The sequence below is a fragment of the Phacochoerus africanus genome, chromosome 14 (assembly GCF_016906955.1).
Source record: "Phacochoerus africanus isolate WHEZ1 chromosome 14, ROS_Pafr_v1, whole genome shotgun sequence".
NCBI classification, from domain to species: Eukaryota; Metazoa; Chordata; class Mammalia; order Artiodactyla; family Suidae; genus Phacochoerus; species Phacochoerus africanus.
In genome coordinates, this window is record NC_062557.1 from 3,073,334 (window position 1) to 3,094,280 (window position 20,947).

At 63.1% G+C, this 20,947-nt stretch overlaps 2 protein-coding genes across 7 annotated transcripts in view; one reads left to right on the forward strand and one right to left on the reverse strand.

Annotated features, from left to right (window-relative positions):
- RBFOX3 (RNA binding fox-1 homolog 3) overlaps nt 1–10,021 on the forward strand; it is a 431,817-nt gene extending 421,796 nt beyond the window's left edge. For 4 of the 5 annotated variants that reach the window (XM_047758490.1, XM_047758492.1, XM_047758493.1 and 1 more), the window contains 6 exons: nt 2,315–2,368; nt 2,577–2,709; nt 3,306–3,345; nt 4,216–4,280; nt 5,136–5,214; nt 6,881–8,681. In XM_047758490.1, coding sequence (XP_047614446.1) covers nt 2,315–2,368; nt 2,577–2,709; nt 3,306–3,345; nt 4,216–4,280; nt 5,136–5,214; nt 6,881–6,925 — 416 coding nt within the window. In that variant the 3' untranslated portion in view covers nt 6,926–8,681. Of the gene's footprint in view, nt 1–2,314; nt 2,369–2,576; nt 2,710–3,305; nt 3,346–4,215; nt 4,281–5,135; nt 5,215–6,880 lie in introns of all 5 variants that reach the window. The other variant, XM_047758489.1, reaches the window with a different exon arrangement.
- Nucleotides 10,022–12,785: 2,764 nt separating this feature from the next.
- ENGASE (endo-beta-N-acetylglucosaminidase) lies at nt 12,786–20,591 on the reverse strand. Of its 2 annotated transcripts, XM_047758047.1 has the most exons (14): nt 20,459–20,591; nt 19,708–19,775; nt 19,379–19,580; nt 18,389–18,537; nt 17,725–17,882; nt 17,076–17,224; nt 16,621–16,786; nt 15,677–15,780; nt 15,243–15,351; nt 14,901–15,091; nt 14,414–14,562; nt 13,998–14,103; nt 13,616–13,730; nt 12,786–13,448 (listed from the first exon to the last, which is right to left on the reverse strand). In XM_047758047.1, exons 1-14 carry the CDS (start codon nt 20,569–20,571, stop codon nt 13,029–13,031), a joined length of 2,199 nt encoding a protein of 732 aa, XP_047614003.1. In that variant the 5' UTR covers nt 20,572–20,591; the 3' UTR covers nt 12,786–13,028. The 2 variants fall into 2 exon arrangements, with proteins under 2 accessions (XP_047614003.1, XP_047614004.1); XM_047758048.1 differs by lacking the exon at nt 20,459–20,591 and having other exon boundaries at nt 19,379–19,576; nt 19,708–19,774.
- Nucleotides 20,592–20,947: the final 356 nt, after the last annotated feature.

Sequence of the window (20,947 nt, forward strand, 5' to 3'; positions counted from 1 at the left end):
TATCAAAGCTCAGATTCCTGGAGTTCCCTGGTGGCACAGTGGGAACTCCAAGCGTTAAGGATCCAGTGTTGTCACTGCTGTGGCTCAGGTCACTACTGTGGTACAGGTTCGATCCCTGGCCCAGGAACTTCCATGTGCTGCGGCCGCAGCCATAGAAAAAAGAAGCTCAACTTCTTCCTGGAAATCCGGGGGATCCCCAGCTTTGCCCACGCCGGGTATGACTTCTGTGACCTGGTGCTAGGCACAGGAAGAGAAGGGGTAGATGTTCTTCCAGGGTCGGGGTGATCGTGGCAGCTGTGCAGCCTTCCCCGAGAGCTCCTGCTTTCTGGGCAGACCCGAGGATGCTAAGGAGCGTGGGATTCAGAACGCCTGCATCCTTGGCACGGAACCCATGCCTGCTGAATGACAGGGCGTGGAGAGAGGGAGAAGCCTCTGCCCACCTCGAAGGCAGCGACAATTTCATTTCAATGTCTTTGTGGGCTTGGGCGAGGGTGACAGGGGCTGCAATGGTCCGGCCCTGGGTTCCTTGCGGGTGGCAGTGTAAACCTGGCTCGTGGTCTCTGGTGGCCGAGGGTGTGGCTTGACTTTGCTTAATGCTCTAGAGGACTCAAACTCATAGGCCGGTCAGGGGGGCAGAGGTTTCCACTGCAGGCACCAAATGCACCAGGTTTGACCAGGTGTTCCTATTTGCAGAAGAAACAAAGGATCCACTAGGTGGGTCTCAGGCTGGGGTCCCAGTGAAGCGGGGCCAGAGCAGCAAGTGGAGGCACCCAGGAGTCCAGACTTGACAGGGGCAGTGCCAGGGCCGTCTGAAGCAGAAGTGCAGCCTCTCAGACGACCCAGAAGAGCTGCTGGATGGAACCTGAGGGAGGTGGGCCCGGGTCAGTGGTACAGGACTCTGCTCCGTTATGGGTTGTTGCTAAGAAGACTTAGTTCTTGGGACTGGAGTTCTTCCCAGAAGATGAAGAGTTGTGTCCTTCCTGACCTGGTATCTATAGAAGATTCCAGAGGCCCGCCAGTAATGTTCAGGGGCAGACGCCTGTGTGGGTCCCGTGACGGTGACCCAGGGATGGAAGGCGACCCACAGTCTCGTGCAAAGCGTGGAGACAGGGGGCCCCCGGGAGGAACCTCCGGGACACCAGCCCCAGGGTTATTGGAATCTGGGTTTGGGACGTGGAGCTGGGCCCGGGGGCATGCTGCAAAGATGCGGGGAAGCTAAGGGGCCAGGGGCTGGGCCTGGTCAGATGAGCGGACCCTGTCCTCACTCCCTGACCATCTGGGGCCGGTGCAGGCTCAGCCAGCTGGTTGCCACCCCCAGGCTCAGATGGAAGCAGGCCTTCGCTCCTGCACCTTCATCCCTGGTGGGAGATGAAGACCAGCCCGGAAACAGCCCGCCCACCTGCGGGGGGGGGGGGGGCAGGGAGTGGCCAGGACTGGGGGTCTGGTGTCCTCGGCTGGTTTGACTCTGGCTCTGCCACCCGCCAGCCCTGTGATTCTCCATGCTGCCTTGCCCCCCTGAGCTCCCACTTGCTCATCTGTAAAATGGGAGGGCGAGGCACTTCCTCCTTGGCTGCGGCTCGTGGTAGTGCTGAGGACATGCTAGCTGTCCTTCCCACCCGGATCCCGAGACCCTTCCTCCCCAGCTCTTCCTGGGCAGCCCTCCCATTGGCTGCTTTGGTGAGAGACAGACACGGATAGTGAGAGCAGGACTCGGTACTGGGAAAGGGGTCCCCTTCGAAGGTGGAGGAGGTTGCCAGCTGAGGCCAAGCACCTTCATTCACAGCAGCCTCTGACCCTCCTGGATGAGGGCAGGCAGGCGCCCACCCAAAACAGCTCCCACGACTGGGCTGTCAGGCGCTAAAGCAGCCAGGCCACCCACCCCTGCTGGGGGCCTGCAGGAGCTTGTGTGATGAGTTCCGCCTTGCCTCCCAGTGCTCTTCTGCAGACACTGCAGACGCCAAGCTGCTGGGACCGGTGCCCTGGAATGGCGAGGCCCAGCGCAGGCTGGAGAGGCCCAATATTTGAAAAGAATCAAGATACCAGGTGGATGGTTGGGAGTGACTGGGTCCCTGTTGGTTAGGGAGCAGAAGGCGCCCAGCCAGTGAGGCTGCAGCATCCCCAGAGGGGCCCGGGGTCTGTGTTCCTGCCTCATCCATGCCCCCGACTACGAAGGGAGGTCCCGCCGGCCCTCTGCAGCTGCGCCGCCCTGGGAATGTCCGGGCGCGGCTCAGCCTGGGTCTCGGGGTTCCTGGGCATAGCGTGAGGTAGGAGAGAATGGGAAGACAGTCACTGGGTTTCTTCTCTTCTCTTCTAGGCTGGAAGCTAAACCCGGTGGTAGGCGCAGTCTACGGGCCTGAATTCTATGCAGGTAACAGCTGAGCTCCGGAGTCGGGTTGGGCAAGCCCGGCCGGGTTGTCCTGGGGGGAGGCTGGGCAGGATGGGGTCAGGTGGGTGTGGCCGGGGCGTGGTTAGTTATGGGTGTGGCCTGGTGGGCGGGGCGGGCGGGTGTGGCTGAGGCCTCCGCCCTCTGCCTCCGCCCTCTCACACCTTCTGCTCTCCGACCCCCTCTCCTGCAGTGACGGGGTTCCCCTACCCCACCACCGGGACAGCCGTGGCCTACAGGGGCGCGCACCTACGGGGCCGGGGCCGGGCTGTGTATAATACGTTCCGGGCTGCGCCGCCCCCACCCCCCATCCCGACTTACGGAGCGTGAGTACCTGGGGGCGCAGGGAGGGAGACTTGGAGGAAGGCCCAGGGGGCCTAGGGAGGGAGGTGTGGTGCAGCAGGAGGGGCTGGGCAGCTGTTCCAGATCTAGGGGGGTGGGCGTGGGAACCCGAACCTCCACACTGCCATCCCCTCCATATCAGTACCCCCCCAACCCTGCCACGGGATCCCAGGGTCACTGGCATGTGGGGGACATTTAGAGCCCCAGCATCTTGCCCAAAGCTTTAGTGGGTCCTCGTTGGCCCTGGAGCTCAGTGGAGCGCCTCTAAGCCCTCCCTGGTCCATTCCCCGGGGCCCAGCGCCCTCTGCCCCTGGTGAGGGAGACCGCTGCTTGGGGTGGGGGAGAGGGAGGGGAAGCAAGGTGGTCCCATGGGCCCTGGGGTTTGTGGGAGAAAGGAGCTGATCAGCAAGGGTGTTACTCTATTGTTATACCAAAACAGGGCACTGGAGCAAACGCTTGTTAAAATGCCAGTCCCATGGACAGGGCTGGCACCCTGCCCCCTCCCTCCTCAGCAGACACCGGAGCCGGCCTACCCCACCTCTCCAGCGTTCCCACCACTTTCTTGTCCGTTTGCTTCCAGGGTCGTGTATCAGGATGGCTTTTATGGTGCTGAGATTTATGTAAGTGCAGCCCTGGGGAGGGGGTGGCATCAGGCATTTAGTATGTCTCAGGGAGCAGAGTCTGCCCTCCCTGCCCCACTCCCTACCCCCTCCCATCCTGGGAACCCGGGAAGGTGACCTCAGCACAGCGACATCTGGGTTACTCCTGGTGGGGTGGGAGTAGCAGTGGGCCACCCGCAGCCCCGATGAGCCAGGCATGTCTGCTCTGTCTCACAAGGTGTTGGTTGTGTGACGCGGGCAGTGGGTGACCCTCCATAGCCCTCATCGCAATGGGGTCACTGATTTGTCCATTGCAAAGGCCCAGAGAGAGGCCAGGAGGTAGGGGCTCCGGGCCAGACCCCTTGACGGGGTCCAGTCTCTTCTCTCCTTTTCTGGGGCTGCACGTACTGCTACTTGAGCTCGGAGCCCTTGCTGACAACACCCACCCCACAAAGACCTCCTTCCCCCCCCCCCGGCCTGTAATTCCGCAATCCAAGGCATGCCCTTGACCCATCCCAGTGTGTGGAATAGCACCCAGAGTCACGCATGGGTCCTCCACACCCATCAGCATCAAGTCAGGGGCACACTGGCCTCATGGCAGGTCTGTGAGCACCTGCTGGGCGTCGAAGCTTTGAACACAGCTAGCGGTGTAATGGGTGCCCAGTCGTGTGTTGAAACGCACACAGGGACACCTGCACGAATGCGGTGAATGGACCCCGCTCACCTCGAACCAGGCCACTTGACAGTCCCCAGTCCCCAGACCCCCACTAGACCACAAGCTGGGTGCCCCCAGGCCTGCCAGCCCTCACCTGACCAAGGTTAATGTTGAAAGCTCTGTCTGCCCCATTAAGCTGGTGTGCTGTCTCCCCCCCCCCCCCACTTACCCTGCAGGGAGGCTATGCTGCCTACAGATACGCTCAGCCAGCAGCCGCAGCCGCAGCCGCCTACAGTGACAGGTACTCTCAGCTGGTGGAGAGCTGGGAGGCAGGGGTCGGGGGGAGACGTTGGGCTCAGACCAACAAGAAGCCTTACACGTGGTTCAGAGCCTGGGGATGCTTCCTCCAGGTGGACACAGGGTCTAGACAGAGGAGCGCAGGTCCGCCTGGCTTGGAGACCCCAAGCCAGCCAACCCCCAAGTTCCACAATCACGTCTTGCCTGCACTAACGGGGAGACCAAGGCCTGACCCCAGCACCCCCAACCACCCCAAGCTCTGGAGGCCCCGAAAAGAAGAGTAATCAGGAGCCTTTGCTTCAGCCACTGGCACGCCTCTGACCCTTCTCAGTGCCCCTGGGTCCGAGATCCTTCTGCCTCGTCCAGGCGTGGTGTGCACCGCGTGGGAGCCTAGCCTCTGCCCAGCCGCCAGCACGCCCAGCCGCCCGGGGGTGGTTCTCTTGTTTTGAGGGCAGGTCCTCAGGGGCGGCCTGGCCTGGCACCCTGCCCTGTTGGCACTTGGCCTCCTGGCCACAGAGTTCCAGCTTGGGGGAGGGTGGAGTCTGCAGTGCTGGGCAGGCCGTGGGCACTTTGTGGAGGGCAGGACAGCCGTTGCTCTTGACTGAGGCACCGGCCCTGGCCCGGGGATCCCCCAGGCCGCCCTCCAGGGGCAGGCAGCAGGCTCGGACCCACGCCTTTGTTGCAGCCTTGTCAGGCTAGCACTCGCTGACTTGTGTCCAGCTGTGTTTGCGACACTTCCCTGCAAAGAGGCAGGAAGTGGGGGGGGGCCTTGGGGTGTCGCCTACGGGGGAGGCTGGGACCTGCTGTGTCCCTCACCTGCGCCATCGCCCCCATGCCCCTCCTGTGCTCGCCTCCCCAGTTACGGCAGAGTCTATGCGGCTGCGGACCCGTATCACCACACCATTGGCCCCGCAGCAACCTACAGCATTGGAACCATGGTAAGGAGGCTGCGGCCAGCTGCCCTCGGCCAGAGCCACGAGGTGGGCCCGCCTCGTGGCCGGTGGTGGGGCAGGGCGGGCGCTCAGGGGAATGACCGAGGCCTCTGGCCTGGTGCCTGGAAGGGCCGAGGCCTGGGTCGGGACTGGGGTTAGTGATTTCCGGGGTGATTTCCGGTCATCGGGGTTAGTGGTTTCCGGGGTGATTTCCGGTCATCGGGGAGGCCGCCTGGCGTGGCCCAGCTTTCTGAGCCCCGTAGCCAAAGCCCCGCCTGGGCCCTCGGTTCCGCAGCAGGAAAAGCAAACCAAACCCTCCCAGCAGAGGCTCCAGAGGCAGGCAGGGCCTCCACCTCTCCTCATGTGGGTGTGTCCGTGCCATGGTCCCTCTGTGTCCTGTCGTCCCCTGACTGTACCTTTCCTCACGTCAAGGTGGGGAACGAGGGCTGCCCGCTGTTGCTCACCCAGGCCCCTGCCCTGTGACCCCTCCAAGGCTGCCGGCGGGGTGACAGGGCCGGGCGGAGGGCCGTGCTTCTGAAGGGCCTGCCGAGGCCGGAGGTGTGCGGGCCAGTGTGTCTGTGTGTGTGTGTGTGTATGGCCAGCTGTCGACACATGCAGCCCAGCTCACTCTGTACCCCCAAATCTGCTTCCAGTGGACAGCCACCTCCCGGGCCCACCCGGCCCAACCCCAGGGGGTGCTAATGTCGGTTTTTAGCTAGCTTGGCACCAGCATCAAAGATGAAAACATTCTGGGGGATAAAGAGGGAGGAGGGTCAGAGACTATGGATTTTTTTTCTCTCCCTTGGTTTTGATGACTCCGTCCCAATATTTGTTTTCGTTTTCGATTTTTAATGAGCCTCAGACCTCCCACGCAGCCTGCGGTGACTGCTGGCAGCCACGGGGCGCAGGCCTCTCGAGGGGGCCCCCGCGCCCTCACCGACGGAGGCCCCTCGGCTTCGGGACCAGCCTGGCCCTCCGTGTAGCTGCTAGCTAAATGCTTCCATCAACTCAGAGGGTTTCCTCTTGGGTTTTTTTTTCTTCTTTTTTTTTATAAAGATTTTCTGTTTTTTACCCCAACTTTTCTTCTCTGGCACTTATCATTTTCCTCCCTTTGCTGGGGAGACCGGTGGGTGGGGCAGGTGGGGAGCCCCGGGGGTGTGGGAGAGCAAAGGGCACCAGAAGGACGGCCCCTTGGAGCTGGGTGAGCAGATGCAGCCCCTCCTGGTGGAGCCAAAGCCTCAGGAACCTTGACCGGAGGGCCTTCTACCCTCCTGTGTCTGGAGGGGCTGAGTCCTGCCCCCCCGCCTCGCCAGCCCCACTGGGCTCTGAGGAGGTGGGGCTCCTGTCAGATGCCCCCCGCCCCAGATTATGGGGAAAGGGGGCAGGGAAGGGCCAGGCCCGAGCCAAGAGAATCACGGCGAGACACTCAAACCTCGTCATCCAGAAGCTCTGCGGCTGGTGATTCCAGCACCCCCTGACCCCGAGACACCAGGGCCCCTCCTGCTGCCGTGACCACCAGCACCCATCCTCCCTAAGGCCCACAGGAGGGGGGCAGACAACGGGATTTAGCGGTTTCTCTTTTTGTTTTTCCTTATTTTTTTTTCTTTTTGCTTTTTCCCCCCCTTCCCCAAAGGTGGTACTGATTGGCTGTTTTTCATCTTTGATGTTGCAGGCTAGCCTCTGCCGAGGAGGGTACAGCCGCTTCACCCCCTACTAGCAAGAGGCCCAGCCCCTAACAGCATTCACACTGACTGCCTAATACACACCAAACCCAGCAGTCCAAAACCAGGCACAGCCACCCGGAGGACAGTGCACCCCTCCCGGTCAGCGACACGCGCCGCTGACCTCCGCGACTCTTAAGTCCATAGGTTTTACCTCCAGCCAGCTGGTCTTCCCCACGATGGCGTGTGTGTCTTTGGCCCTGGTCACCCCCGTATGTCTGAAACCTTGGTTCCTATTTTGACTTTGTTGACGTTGTGCCCCCCCAAGCCATTTCAGGTACAGTATGCACATAGTGGGAGGGGCTAGGCTGGGCAGAAGACCCCTCCCCAGAACTAGCAATAGAGCCCGAGAGGGCCGTGCCCACTCCCCGCCCCCTGGGCTACAGAGCCACAGAAGACACCGGCCTGGCGCCCCCAGGAAGCCACTCCAGCCAGTCTGGGGTTCAGGGATCGATCGAGGGGCGCCTGCCTGTCTGCCCTGATGGGTGGGTTCCTGGCCAGGACAGTGCCTCCTCCCCACCTTCACCCAGGTAATCGCAGGAGCAGCCGTCTGCCCTCTTGTCGCCATCCAGCTGCACTAACATTTCTGATTAAGTTTCATTGATGTTTCCTGCTGAAGTTGGCACAAGTCAGGGGGTGGGGAGCCACATCAGCCTCAGGGGTTCCCTTAGCCTCTGTGGTAAGAAGTGAAAGTGTAGGAGGAAATCTCGCTGCCCCGGAGCCCGGAAGTGACCCAGCCCTGCGCTGCCCGGGCCCCGCAGCCGCTCCCCTCCAGCCACACCCCTGAGGTGGGGGTCCCTGCCGGCCCAGCGTCGGGGTCTGTGCTTGCATTACAGCACTGCCCTCCCTTCCCCGAGCCTGGAACTTCTTGTCCGGTACCTCTCCGATAAGGGAGCCTGAGCCGGAGGACCGGGGAGGGTGCTGCCGCTCCTCCGGTGCTCCTGGCGGGGCCATGCTCAGTGTTTACCTCCCAACCCGAGGGGCTGGGGTCTGCGGGCAGAGCTGAGACCTGAGGGAGCGTCTGGAGAAGCCACCAGACGGGCCGGGGCCCCGCCATATGCGGGCCCAGCACCTCCAATACAGGAAAAAGTGGCACAGCCGAGGGCCCTGGTCTCCTTCATGTCGGAGCTGGGCTTCCAGGGGCGGACGGCCCACTAGAGGGTGTGGGTCCCCGCCCGCCAGGGCGTGATCCTCCCCCCTCCACGGGCACATCCATTCCAGCTGATGGAGTGGGCAGGTCCCGCCTGGGGTTCCCCGCACGGGTCACTTCCACTGCCCAGAGCACCTCTCTCAGCTGCCTCATTCCAGGTCCCCCACCTGCCATGCCCTGATCTCAGCCCTGGTCTGCCTGGAGCCCCGGGCCCTGCCCAGATCTCAGCAGAGCCTGCCAGCGGCATCTGCCGGCCCGGGCTCCCTGCCGCTCTTCCCTTCCCGCAGCGCCCCTCTCCGCCCTTGACCATGGCCTCTCTCTGCCCTGGAGGCCGAAGGTCTGCATTAAGTTCACTTACTCAAGACAAGGAGGGCCCTGAAGCTGGGAGTGGGGCTGGTTTGGGAGCCAGTGCCCACCCACCCGGAACCCTGGGGGTCCCAGGTCCTGGCGCCCCCACAGCACCCCTGGCGGTTGCTTCTGTGAACTGCAAGTCCTGCCTTTCTGTTTCTGTTGTAGTGAAAGCTTCCGCTGTTTCCTTCTTGGACCGTGAAGGGCAAAAACAAAAACAAAAAACACAAAAAAATCACAAAACAAAAAACACAACAAAAAAAAAAGATGTTCAGATCCAAGCAACAAAACCAACCAAACCGAGAAGCATCCACCACGTCCGAGTCCGCGAGCCCTCGAGCCTTTGCACCTCAGCGAGGGAGCAGGTCCGCGGCCCCGCCGCCAGCGCCGGCAGGAGGGAGGTGGGAGGGGAGCCTCCGTTTTCTACCAAGTCTTCCTTCGGGCCCGCTCCGCGCAGTGTGGGCTCAGTGGCCAGCGGCCGCAGGTCTGAGCAGGAAGAGCGGCCAGCGGGACTTGGCCTTGGTTGCCGACTGTGCCAGAGGAGGGGCGGCCGGGCTGGGCGGGCGGGGAGGGGGCAGCTTTCCATCCCAGGGCTTCAGCTGTGCCCAGTCACCCCGTGTCTCCCACGCTGTGCCCCAGCTACCCCTCTGGCCCCGCGCCAGCACCCGAGTCCTGCAAACCTCGGGAGGCGTGTGCAGCCCCCGGAGACTGTCCGACCAGCAGCCCCGGGGTCCGCCCCCAACACCAAGGGCTGAGGTGTTTCCAGAACTATGGGGCACCCAGGCCCCCTCTCTCCACGTGAGGGGGCTCCCGGTGCCAGGCCAGGGTCCCCTCCCTGCACCTAAGCGCATGGGAGGACTTGCTCTGACCCGTTGTTCCTGGTTCCCTGTCTGGAGGAGGCCCCGGGCCTGGTCCGGGGGAGGGAAGGCCCGCCTCGCGAGCCAAGGCCTCATCACTGGGTCGATACCTCGGGCCCCTGCCCTGCAGTGCCTGGTCCCGCGGGGGAGCAGAGGGACAGGCCAGGCCGGCGCCTGGCTGCGCGGTGAGGTTGGGGTCACGGTGCTATGGGTCTGGACGGCAGGAGCAGGGAGGGCGAGGCGTGGGGGGAGGCCGGGGCCGTCCACAGCCCCCTCCCCTGCCCTCGGGTCAGGTCCGGGGTGGGAGGGGCAGCAGACCAGGCAGCAGGGAGGAGCCCCTGGCCAGGCAGGGGAAGCAGCAAAAAAAAAAAATAACAAAAGACTAGGCTCCGACATGGCTCCACTGTCTCATGAAACTTAAAAAGTAGGAAACTACACCTCACTTTCTATTCAGCATCAGCTCCTGAAGCTACTGAGATGAGGCTCCTTTTGTACTCCCGCTGTACATAGCCCCGCCCGCCTCGGCTCCTCCTCTGTACAGGCCCCGCCCCTGCCGCCCGGCCCCTCCTCCCGCAGCCGCTCTGCCCGGGCCCTGCGCCCTCTGCCCCCCGACCCCCAGGACTGCAGCCAGGCCCCAGGCTTCCTTTCTTACCATTCTGTATGCTTCCAAGGTGTGACCATTCAAATCAACAGTATTATTATTATTAAGATTATTAATAAAGATTTCTTTCTTCAAACCAGGACAGCTCTTTTTGATTTGCCAGCTCCCGGACAGAGGTTAGAGGGCACAGAGGACCGGGAAGGCCCCTGGGGTTGGGCCCAGGACAGGCAGCTTCCCCCAGGAAGCTGAGAGGCCAGAGGGGAGTCAGAAGACCCTTCGGGGAGAGATCCCAGAGCCCCCGCCCCCTCCTCCAGACGGTCGGCCCCCCCACCCCCCACCCCTTCGGGAGCCCGGAGCCAGGCCTCAGGTGCTGGCTGCCTGTGGGTACCGAGTAGCACCTGTGAGGCTACCAGCAGCTTCCAGGGCAGGAGGGCCCCTCCCCCCAGGCCGCTGAGTGGCGGCTGCCGGCACCTGTGCCTTGGGGCCTCCCCCCACGCCGCCGCCCGCACGCAGCCCCCGGCGGCGGGGCTGCCGTCCCAACGCCAGAGGCCGGCTGGGTGGCTGTGGCCGCTGCTCGCGGGGGGTCTTGCCCGCGCGGCTGGCTCTGCCCGTGTGCGGCCAGGCCGTGTCCTGAGGAGCGGAGCTGCCTGAAGGTGAGTAAGCCCGCTGCTCCCGCCCCGAGTGAGTCTGCAGCGCTGGCCGGTGGGGCAGAGGGAGGCCGCCGTCCTCGACGCCGCCGGGGGAGGGGAGCTGGGAAGGGAAGGGAGCGGAGTCCAGACCGAGAGCTCCAAAGCCTGAGGCTGAGGGCAGATTCCACCCCCCTCGCCAGAACCTGCGTTCTGCACTTTTCACAGCGTCAGATAATTTATTTCAGAGCGATTACACACAGCAGAGGGCCACAGGCTTAAATGCCGACATAGTAATTTTCCTGCACATGAGCCTTGACTGTCGGTGGGACTGGGGACCCTGGTCTTGGGGAGCCGGGACTTGCTCGCCATGCTCTGCTAAACGCCTTTGCTTCTAATTGCTAGCTCACCCGACTGTGAGAAAATAATTGCTACTATAAATTTTCCCTCCTTCTCTGCATAAAATATTCAGAGAACTAGCACTAAAAAAAAGAAAAAAAAAGCCTCCTGAAAGGAGAGCAGCAGGGCACACGTGGTTACAATGGTGCTGCCACTTTCAGGAGCCCGGCCCTACCCCTGCCCAATCCCCACCTCTGGGGACTTAGGGGAAGCCAGGTCTCCCCCAGCTCCAAACGAGGGAGGGGAGGGCAGTTCCCATAGTGGCACAGTGGAAACAAATCTGACTAGGAACCATGAGGTTGTGGGTTCAATCCCTGGCCTTACTCAGTGGGTTAAGGAGCCGGCGTTGCCACGAGCTGTGGCCCAGATCTGGCATTGCTGTGGCTGTGGTGCAGGCCAACGGCTACAGCTCGGATTAGACCCCTAGCCTGGGAACCTCCATATGCCACGGGTGTGGCCCTAAAAAGGCAAAAAAAAAAAAAAAAACCAGCGGGGGGAGGCTTGGAGTTCCCGTTGTGGTGCAGTGGAAACCAATGTGACTAGCATCCATGAGGGCGCAGGTTCAATCCCTGGCCTTTCTCAGTGGGTTAAGGATCTGGCGTTGCCGTGAGCTGTGGTGAAGGTCGAAGATGCACCTGTGGTGTGGGCCGGCAGCTGCAGCTGATTCAACCCCTACCTGGGAACTTCCATATGCCCCAAGTGCAGCCCTAAAGAGCAAAAAAGAAAATAAAAAGGCAGGGGTGGGGGGGGGTCAAAGCATTCCAGGGAAAGTTGAGGGACCAGCCCCCCAATACCAAGTCTCCTGATGCTCCTGGTTCACACCAGCCTGATCACAGAGGCGGCTTTCTGGGACTGAGCTGGGCCACACGTGTGGGACATGAAGAGTAAAACGTTCCCGATTAGGAAAGATGTGAAACCTGAGATCCTCGTCGAGCTGAGAAAGGGGCACGTAGGCACCTGGGAAGCAGGGCCAGTGGAGACAAGCGAGGCAAACGTTGCCCAGGCAGGAGACCCCCTGTGTGGCCTTCTGCCCCCTCCAAGTTGGGGCCAGGACGGAGGCAGTGAGGCTGCACTGCCCCCTGGTGGCCTCTCCCATCACTTCTGTGTAAACTCAAGTCTGCTGACCCCGAGCCGGTGCTGGAAGCCAGCCCTCCAGCTGGACGCTCACCCTGGTGTCCTGGCCCCGTCGTAGCACAGGGGGAGGACGACGAATGGAAATTAACCCCCACTGTTGGCCCAGGAGGTCTGAGGGTGAGAGAGCCCAAGAATGAGGGGCTGACAGCCTCACAGCAGTCTGCTCTGGCCGGGAGGGAAGGGGCCAAGACCCCACCAAGGAAGCTGTGTGGCTGGAGAAGCTTACGCGCCCCTCCCTGGGAGAGAGGAGGAAGCAGGGGGAGGGACGGCAGTGGGGCAGGACGCTTCGCCTTCGCCCGCGTGGGGCTAACACCCCTCACGGTAGCGCTTGGAGGGAGGGCGTGAAGGAAGGAGGCGGCTGGGGCCCCGACCCGGAACCGGGGCCTTCCTGAGCCCTGCCCGGCCTCCTGCCGCCCAAGCCCGGGAGCCTCGCTCACTGGGCTCGCTCGCTTCGCTGGTACCGATGACTCAGAGGAGACAAAGCAGGACACAGATCCGACGGGGATTCTCCAGAGTGGCCCGGGCTCAAGGGGACAGTACCCCGGGAAAGCCAGGACATGAGGTGGTCTGGCCTGCATACCTGCCCTGGCACACGTGGGGACTGCTGTTCCTGTGCCCCCCACTCTGCACTCGGGGTCCCTCGGTCTCATCCCCACCCTTGGAAGCGTCTCCAGGGCCAGCTCCTGCCACAGTTGAGCTCCTTCCTAGCTGTCCTTCTGCAGGAATAAATGGTCACCATAGCGTCTTGGCCTGTTAGGAAATACCCTTTATGGAATTTTCTGGACTAAGCTTTTCCAAATCCTTTCCCATGTATCTGTGGAGTAGACACTACAGAAAGGGATTAGACAAAAAGCAGGGGATTCACCCCTGGGAATTACGGCTTCTCAGTTTTCCTCTCCTGAGCCCAGCCCTCAGGACCCACGTCTTCCCCGCACACAGTGGGGGCCTCAGCTCGAGACAGGAGACGCTGTGCTGTAATTCTGCTCACGTGCGGGGCGTGGAGTAGAGCATGGCCGCCCTGCCCCACTGGGCCCGCGGCACCAGGAACCCCTCCTTGGGGACAGGCTCCACCAGGAACTCCACTCGCCCATCCCGGCCGGGCTCTGCGGCTGCCACCACCAGGTCCACTATCCGATACCGGTTGACAAAAGCCAGGCCCAGCAGCGTGGGCTTCTCTGGCTCCGATGGCCCTCCTCCGGGAGCACCGCCCCCTGTCCCCGGGCAGCAGTGGATCCGGAAGCCCCGGACACGGGGGAGGAGGTAGGCCCAGTGCAGAGTACAGCTGAGCCGGAGCCCAGTGCGGCCGCCCTCCCCGTCGGAGGTGGCCGGCCGCCAGCGCACATGAGAGACGGTCACAGCCTGCACCTGGGGCAGCGGAGTCAGCAGGCTATTGGCATCCACCACCTGGCAGAAGAGAGGAGGCTCAGCCCAGCCTGAGGGCCCAGGCTGGGGGCACCCAGCCCCCAGATTTCCCCCCCCCCCGTTCCCCTAGGGGCCAGAAGGGGGAACCGATGGGCGCCCAGGCGCATCTGCACCAGGACAGTCCCCGCCAGGCCCCTGGGACGCCTCACCTGGATCTCCCCAAGGCGACAGGTGAAGTTCTCTTCCTCCTGGCTGCCCGGAGGCCGGGAGAATCTAACGAAGAGGTCCCGCAAGAGGCAGCCCCGCAGACTCACCTCGTAGCAGCTGGGGAGGCAAACAGACTGGCCGTGAGGGCCTCAGCTCGGCGCCGTCAGGCTGGCTGCTCACAGAAGCCCAGAGCCGCAGGGAGGCCCTCGCCACAGGGACCGCTCCCGGCGAGTGACCTGGGCTCGTGTCGCTGAGCCGCGGGACACCCGAGGGCCGGGGCCCCCGCCTCCCTCTAGCGCTGGGGTCTCTCAGTGGAGGGCCCCTCACTCCTCAATCCCCACCACAGTGCGGCTGGCTGGACTCGCAGGAAGGGGGGGGACTCACCGCTGGACCCAGCCCCCGCTGAGCCGCTGACCACAGCGGCCCACCCATCTGGCCAGCTTGGTCGGGGGCACCCGGAGGGGTCGGGGACTGCGCCTTGAGCTCCTTTCTGCGGGGAGGAGACACAGCACTTTAATGAGGAGAGTCCAAAGGAAACCACATGGGGAGCTGTCACTGCACAAGGAGCCGGGGAGGGGAGAGGGGCACCCTGGTGGCCGAGGTGCCTGTGGCCCAGCGGGCTGAAGCCTCAGGGCTGGAGAACAGGAGAGCTCGCAGATGGATGCGCAGCCCTGGACCACAGGGCGCCCACAACCCCAGCTCGCTGACGCCCTGTGAAAGCTTTCTAGACCCTCCTCCCAGGATGTCCCCTGAGAAGGGGGAGGCCTGCAAGGACAGGAGGGGCCAACCCGTCCCCTCACCGGTCAGCGCCGAGATGCCTCCCACGTGACAGCTGCCTGCGTCGCCTGTGGTGAGCTCCAGAGCCACCCCCACAGCCGAAGGCCCTTCGAGCTTGTACACCATGGACAGGAAAATCTTGGGTGGCACTGGGACCTCCAGAGAGAAGAGCCTGCAGCAGGAAGGTCCTGTGATGAGGCCGCAGGGCACCCACTGCGAAGCCAGAGTCTCCCCAGGAACAGAGGAGAGAGGGCCGTTCCACAGGGCTGGCCTCAGGTCTGCAAGATGCAAACGCCTGGGGCGCGCGCCCAGCGGCGTGCAGACAGCTGACAGCGCCGGACCCGCAGTGGCGGTGAGGACGGTGAACGGCGCTGCAGGTTCCTCACACAGGGACATCCATCCATCCTGGTCCCGTCCGCACGGCACCCCTGCTGCCCGCCCGCCCAGCCACCACCGTGGGCGATGGGGAAGCCGATGGGCGCCGCGTCTCTGCCTCACTCACTCACCTACCTCACAGCCACATCCCCAACCTCGGGCGGAATCAGCCCCCGGATGAGCAGAGAGCTGCCCCCGTGCCAGGCATCTGCCAGACAGCAGCGCGTCTTCACCCAGCCCCGTCCGTCCTCTTCCAGCCTGTGCTCTCCAAACAGGGGCTGGATTTCCTGGGCACTCGGGTGGTACCAGGGCCCCACCGCCTCCTCCTGAGGGATGGGGCAGAAGTGAAGGGAGGTCTGGGGGCAGAGGGAGCCGCCATCCCTGAGGCCCCGCCCCCTGCCCCAGGGGAGGCCCAAAGGTGCAAGAGAAGGCAGCTCCTTCGCCAAGATGTGACACGTCCAGGAAGCCCCCGCGCACCTGGCCATAGCAGACTCTTCGGGTCCCCATACCCAGGCAGAAGGAAGTGACAAAGGGCAAGGAGCAGATGCTGTGTGTGGGCAGGTAGCGTTCCAGCAAACTCCAGAACCTGCAGAGGAGAAATGCACGGAGGCTCAGGTCCACAGAGGGCACCTCGAAGCCCTGAACCCACTCTTGTCACCTGAGGCGTCCATCACCCCTTCCCGAGGGACCGGAGCCCCCCCACTGCAAGTCTTCAAGGGAAGGGGTCCCTCGGGATCCCAACCTTCGCCCTGGTAATGGGTCTCCAGGATCCCCAGGAGCAGCCCAGGCAGCTGAGCCCCTCGCCCTGCCTTAACCCCCACCCCCAGGGGAGCAAGGCCTAAAGCCAGGAAATCACCTGAGACCCCCACTGTGGTCGGTCACACTAAGGGCCCGGGAGGCGCAGGACTCACTTGTCCTGGTTCTGGAAGAAATCCCCCTTCTCCAAGCACTCATACACCCAGCCAGGCGCAAACAGAGCTGCCGAGAACCCGTGCTTCCGGATCAGCTCCAGCGACTAGGGAGACAGCAGTCAGGAAGGTGGCCCCACTAGCACCAGCACCCACGTGTGGGGACGAGTCTGGGGGGCGGGGCGGCCTGGAAAGGGGACAGGGGGCCCTAGCAGCTCCTGCGGCTTTCAGGGCTTGTCCCTGCGGCTCCACGGCCACCCAGAAGAGGGCGCCAGGCGGCGGGGACACGCGCGGGGCAGGGGTCTGCCGCGGGGCGCCCACAGGATACGCGTCTCTCTCGCTACACCTGGCACTGTATTATCAGACTCATGGGAGCGGAGGGAATCTTGAGTCACTGGATTAATTTATTCACTTAAAGCTTAATTAATGAGTTGAGACTGTCCCCCGACTCCCAGGAAGGGCAGGATTGACAGCCCTGGGACAGGCTGATTCCCTGTTTATCCCACACCAGGTGCAGCAGCCCCGCTTCTCCTTTCTCGCTGCTGACGCACCTTGCCAGGAAAACCTTAACTAGTTATCAAAACAGCAGTGCCCCAAACTGGGGGTGCTTCACCTGAGCCCTTAGCTGAACTAAGAAACACCAAACACGCTCCCGGCGCTCGCTGAGTGCACGTGCTGCTCTAGATGCGAGCCCGGGCCCCGCGATGCGCGGAATCAAAAAGGAAGGAGAGCGCCTCGTCCACGGACACCCCTGAGTGAAACTGCGCCGTCTGCCCGCAGGAGCGGGCGGGGAGTCAGCGTTTTAGGACCCAGCTCGTTTCTCGGTGCCCCGGTCTCCCCACTCTGGGGAGAATCGCTGCTGCCTCTTTCCCTTGAGGTCAGACGGGAATGAAAACGGCACGCAGGCCACTGCCACCTCCTCCCTGGCCTCAAAGGCCACCACCTACCTTGTCCGTGTCGAACCGGCCCCCGACGACGCTCCCCCGGGCGAACACATCCACTCCCACATACACGTCGGCCCGACGCTCCCCGGCCTGCCCCAGCATCCGCTCCAGATGCGCCTCCCGCCAGTTATAGTTAGTGAAGAAGCCGTCGCAGGAATCGAAGAAGACCCTGGGGGTGGCGAGAGCCGGCGTGAAGCCCAGGCCACCGACCCGTCTCAGCCTCCTCCCCTCAGGCACTTGCGTCCTCTCGGCCCGAGGACTGCGGTCGCCTGCAGAACTAGGCAGAGTCTGCTACTGGGGCCATAACCCGGTCACGGCCCGCTGGCACGGTGTGAAGCATGTCTGTCGGCGGCCATCTCCCTTCTGTTACCCAAGGTGGCCACGTATGCCAGGCCTTCAGGAGACGGCGGGAGCGCCCGTCCCCCGCCCAGGGCCCGGCCACTCTCCTGCGGGCTCACCTGTTCTGCTCGTTGAGCTCATCCTGCCATTTGAGCTGCCCGCTGCTCACGACGCTGTCATACCAGAGCACCAGCCCCCCGGGGACCTGCTGATGCAGCCGAGCGGTCAGGTACTGCAGGAAGCGGGGCACGTTCCCCACAGCGGCCAGCTGCAGAGAGGGGTGGAGACAGGCCCTCCGTGAGGCCCAGAGAGATCTGTCGGGAGAAGCGCCAGCCCCAGGTCCACAAACGAGCCATGTCCCGGAAGCCCCCCAACCCACAGCCACCGAGCAGAGGGCCCAGCCAGGGGTCCGACTTCCCTTCTGTTCTGAAGCAGGAAGGACGCGGACACAGCAATCAGGAAAAGATAAAATGCAGTGAAGGGAAGGCCTGACGGGAGGCCACACATGCAGCCCAAGCAAAGCAGAGATGGAGGAGGAGGAGGAGGAGGAGGAAAGGGCCGCCTGGAAGGAGCCGGAGAAGCAAAGCTCCGCCGGGGCACGGCTTCCGCACTGGAGAAGGTCTGTCTCCCTGCGCAGCAGCGGAGGCGTGCGATCCGCTGGGAGCTGTCGTGACAGGGAGCCGGCCTGGTGAGACCGAGGACATGGTGGAGAGTCCCTACGTGGCACAGGGGCAGGGCGGCCCGGCGCCAGGAGAGAGACGTGCTCACACTCAAAGCGTTCTCGACGTTGATCAGCCAGCCCTCGAATCGGAAAAACTGAGCGATCCGGACCAGCTGATCGGCCACCGCCCGGTACGAGCGCTCGTCCCCGGCCAGGAAGGCCTCGCAGAGCCGCTCCCCCTCTTTCCACTCGGTGATGAAAGTCCCTGCCGGACGGGAGAGAAGCGAGGGAGGTCGGACCTGAGGCTCGGTTCCCCCCTGACCCAGCGGTCCCCAAGGTGTGGCTCCTGCCCCAGCTGCAAACTTGTCAGTGTCCCCAGAAAGCAAGAGAATCAGATACCCCGGGGGCGAAATCGGTCAGACAAACCGATAAATGAGAAAGCTGGAGAAGCACCGCCCTTCCCCGGCCTGCAGCCAGTCCCACCTCCTCTGAAAAACCAGTTCTACTGGATCACAGCCACGCCCTTTTGTGTCTGTGGCTGCTACCATGTGGCTGGCAGTTCAGCAGTGACCCAGTGGCCTGGAAAGCGGACACTACTTATTAGCTGGTCCTTTACAGAACAGGTCTGCCTTCGCCTGTCCTAACCCATCAGGACAGGCAAGGAGCTCTGCCCATTAAGAAGCGGCCGGAGCCGGAGCCCTTTCATCACCGGGTCACCTGGCAGGTGTGCCCACGAGTCTGGCTGAGTGGGAGGCAGGGCCTGGCTCTTACCCAGCACGCAGACCCCATGCCTGTGGGCAGCGTTGGTCCAGCCCACAGGGGGGATGGTGACCAGGTGGTGGCTGAAGTACACAAAGACATCGATGTACTGCCAGTGGTAGAAGGAATAGGGACTCTGGGCGGCTGAGCCTTGAATAAACCTGGGCGAAGAAAGAGAACAAAGTCAGGACCCAGAAGCAGATAAGGACACGGCAACCCCAAGGGGAAGAGAGAGGCCCCGCCAGCGAGGATTCTCCTCGAGCCGACCAGCAGGTGCTAACGGAGAGAGCTGCTGAGCCTGGCCCACCCAGTCCTGGGGCGAGAAGAGGACCGGGCCACAGCCCCCAGGTCGGGAGCAGGTGTCACCGCCACATCCAGCTGACGGAGCGGGGTCCCCGCTCTGTTCCAAGGTCGGCAGTGCTCTAGGATGCAGCCTGCTTGCAGGCAAGGTTGGGGTTGAGAGCCACGCCAGCTGCACGGGCTCACCCGCCTCGTCTGCACCTTGATGGCCAGCTCTGACCCAAGCCTTCCCATCCATCACCACGCCCAAGACTGTTCTATGGACGTCTCAGATCTCTGGGCGGACCCTGCAGCAACTCGGGAAAAAACGTCCCTGCCTGGGGCGGACGGTGGGGTGGGCAGACAACCCCAGAGCCAGCGGCCAAGGGAGCCTCGTGCGCTCAGGTGAAGGAGGTCACGAAATCAGCTGAAGGACCAAGTTCTGGGCCAGGTGGTCTGAAGAGCAGTCCCGCTGCGGCGCCTTCTCCAGCTACCAGGCTGCAAGGCTCGCAGTCCCCGGAACCAATCGGCTTCAGAACGGAAAAGGGCATAAGCCGCCGCCTAATCCAGTGAAACACTGAGGCCTGAGTTCTTCTCCCGGTTGTGGCTGTGTGGTCTGGCGCCCGTCTCCTGACCCCCCGGCCTAGTTGCCGCTCTCCCATAGGCACTCCCCCTCCCCTCCGTCCCCTCCCACCAGGCCATGCCAGGCCGCAGTGTCCTCACTTGTCATCCAGGTACCCGCCCATCATATCATGGCACAACAGGGTCCGGGGCCTCCGGCTGCTCAAGGGGGGCTGCCGACACTCGGGGGGCCCCAAGGCCACATTGAAGCCGTCCTCCGCGTCAGGCGCCCACGCCAAGAGTTCCTCCAGAGAAGAGAAGTAAAAGCTGATGGGCCTGGTGGTGTCCTTGTCATAATATCTAACTGGTCAGAGGAGGGAAACAGGAATCAGTGGAAATTACAGATTCATAACAGAGAACTTGAGATGGAGGGGGCAGGAAGGAAGGCCCAAGAGTGACCAGAGAGCGTTCAGATCCTCCGTCCTTCTCACCTGGCAAAGGGTCTGGGCTAAAACTGACCACTTCTCGAAAGACTGCTGCTTCTTGATTCTCTTCAATTCTAAGCAAAGGAGTTAAATTTTTTTAAGTCAAAGGGCACAGAAAAGGAACACTTAAAGACAAATGGACCAGGCCCCATGAAGACATGCACGCAGAGATGTCCTCTGCCTTATGCTTTCTAGTGCAAACTATGGAAACGTGCCTTTGCCCATTCTGTATCCTCTCTCCACTCTCCACCTACTGAAGCCCTCCTCCCCCTTAAAGACCAGTTCAGATGTCCACCCCCGCTCCCGCCGCGCTCCTGAAACCACCCGCTTCCTGCCCAGCATGGGCGCGAATAAACCTAACTACAGCCGCTGGCCTGCTCTGAGCTATTACAAATGTCACTCTAGGATCTTCTGCGTAGACCCGCGGCCGGGGCGGGGGAGGGGGGGAGCGAGGGAGGGAGGATCAACCCATTTCGCAGATGAGGACGCGGGGTTTTCCCGCCTGCGGCCAGCGTTCTTAGACTGGCTCACTGCCTCTGAGATCGCACCCGGGTTCTAAGACCCTGTCCGCGCCTGCCGCTGCGCGGGGCGGGGCAGAGGGCAGAACCCGTGCGCGCACACGGCGTGGGGGCCGGAGATCGCTGTCCTGCGCCCCGAGCACCCAGCACACTTCCTGGGGCCTGGGATGGGCGCCCACCGACTCCAGCCCCACTGCGCGGCCACGTGACCAGGCCGCAAGATTCGCCCTCCTGCCCACCTCCTCCGCCGAAGCCGCCTGCCGTGCCTCGGATCCCGCTGCTCCTTCAGGGTCGCCGGCGCCCGTGGCCGCCGCGCTGCGGCCCCCCGGGTCCCGGCCTCCGCCGCCTCCATGACGCCGCCGCTCCGGCACCTACCGGCAGCCTAGCCGCCGGCCAATAGCAGGCTGGGACACGCCCCTGCCCCCGCCCGTCGGCCAATGGGAGTTGCGCAGCGTGGCTCCCCCGCCCCGATTGGCCTCCGGCCGGACTCCTGGCTCACGCTCTGGGCTGGCGCGGGCGCCGCTGGCCCTTTGTAGCGGAGGCAGGCCTGGGGGCGGGGCCGAAGCGAGGGGCTCGGCGTGGGCGGGGTCTGAGCCCCGCGCTTCGGAGCTTCGGGCGAGTTCTCTCTCCAGCCTCGCCAGCGGCCTTCTTCAGGTAAGCCATCTCCTGAAGGTCACGGTCAGTAAACCGTAGGAGTGAATTCAGTTCATCTAACCCCTACTCAAAGA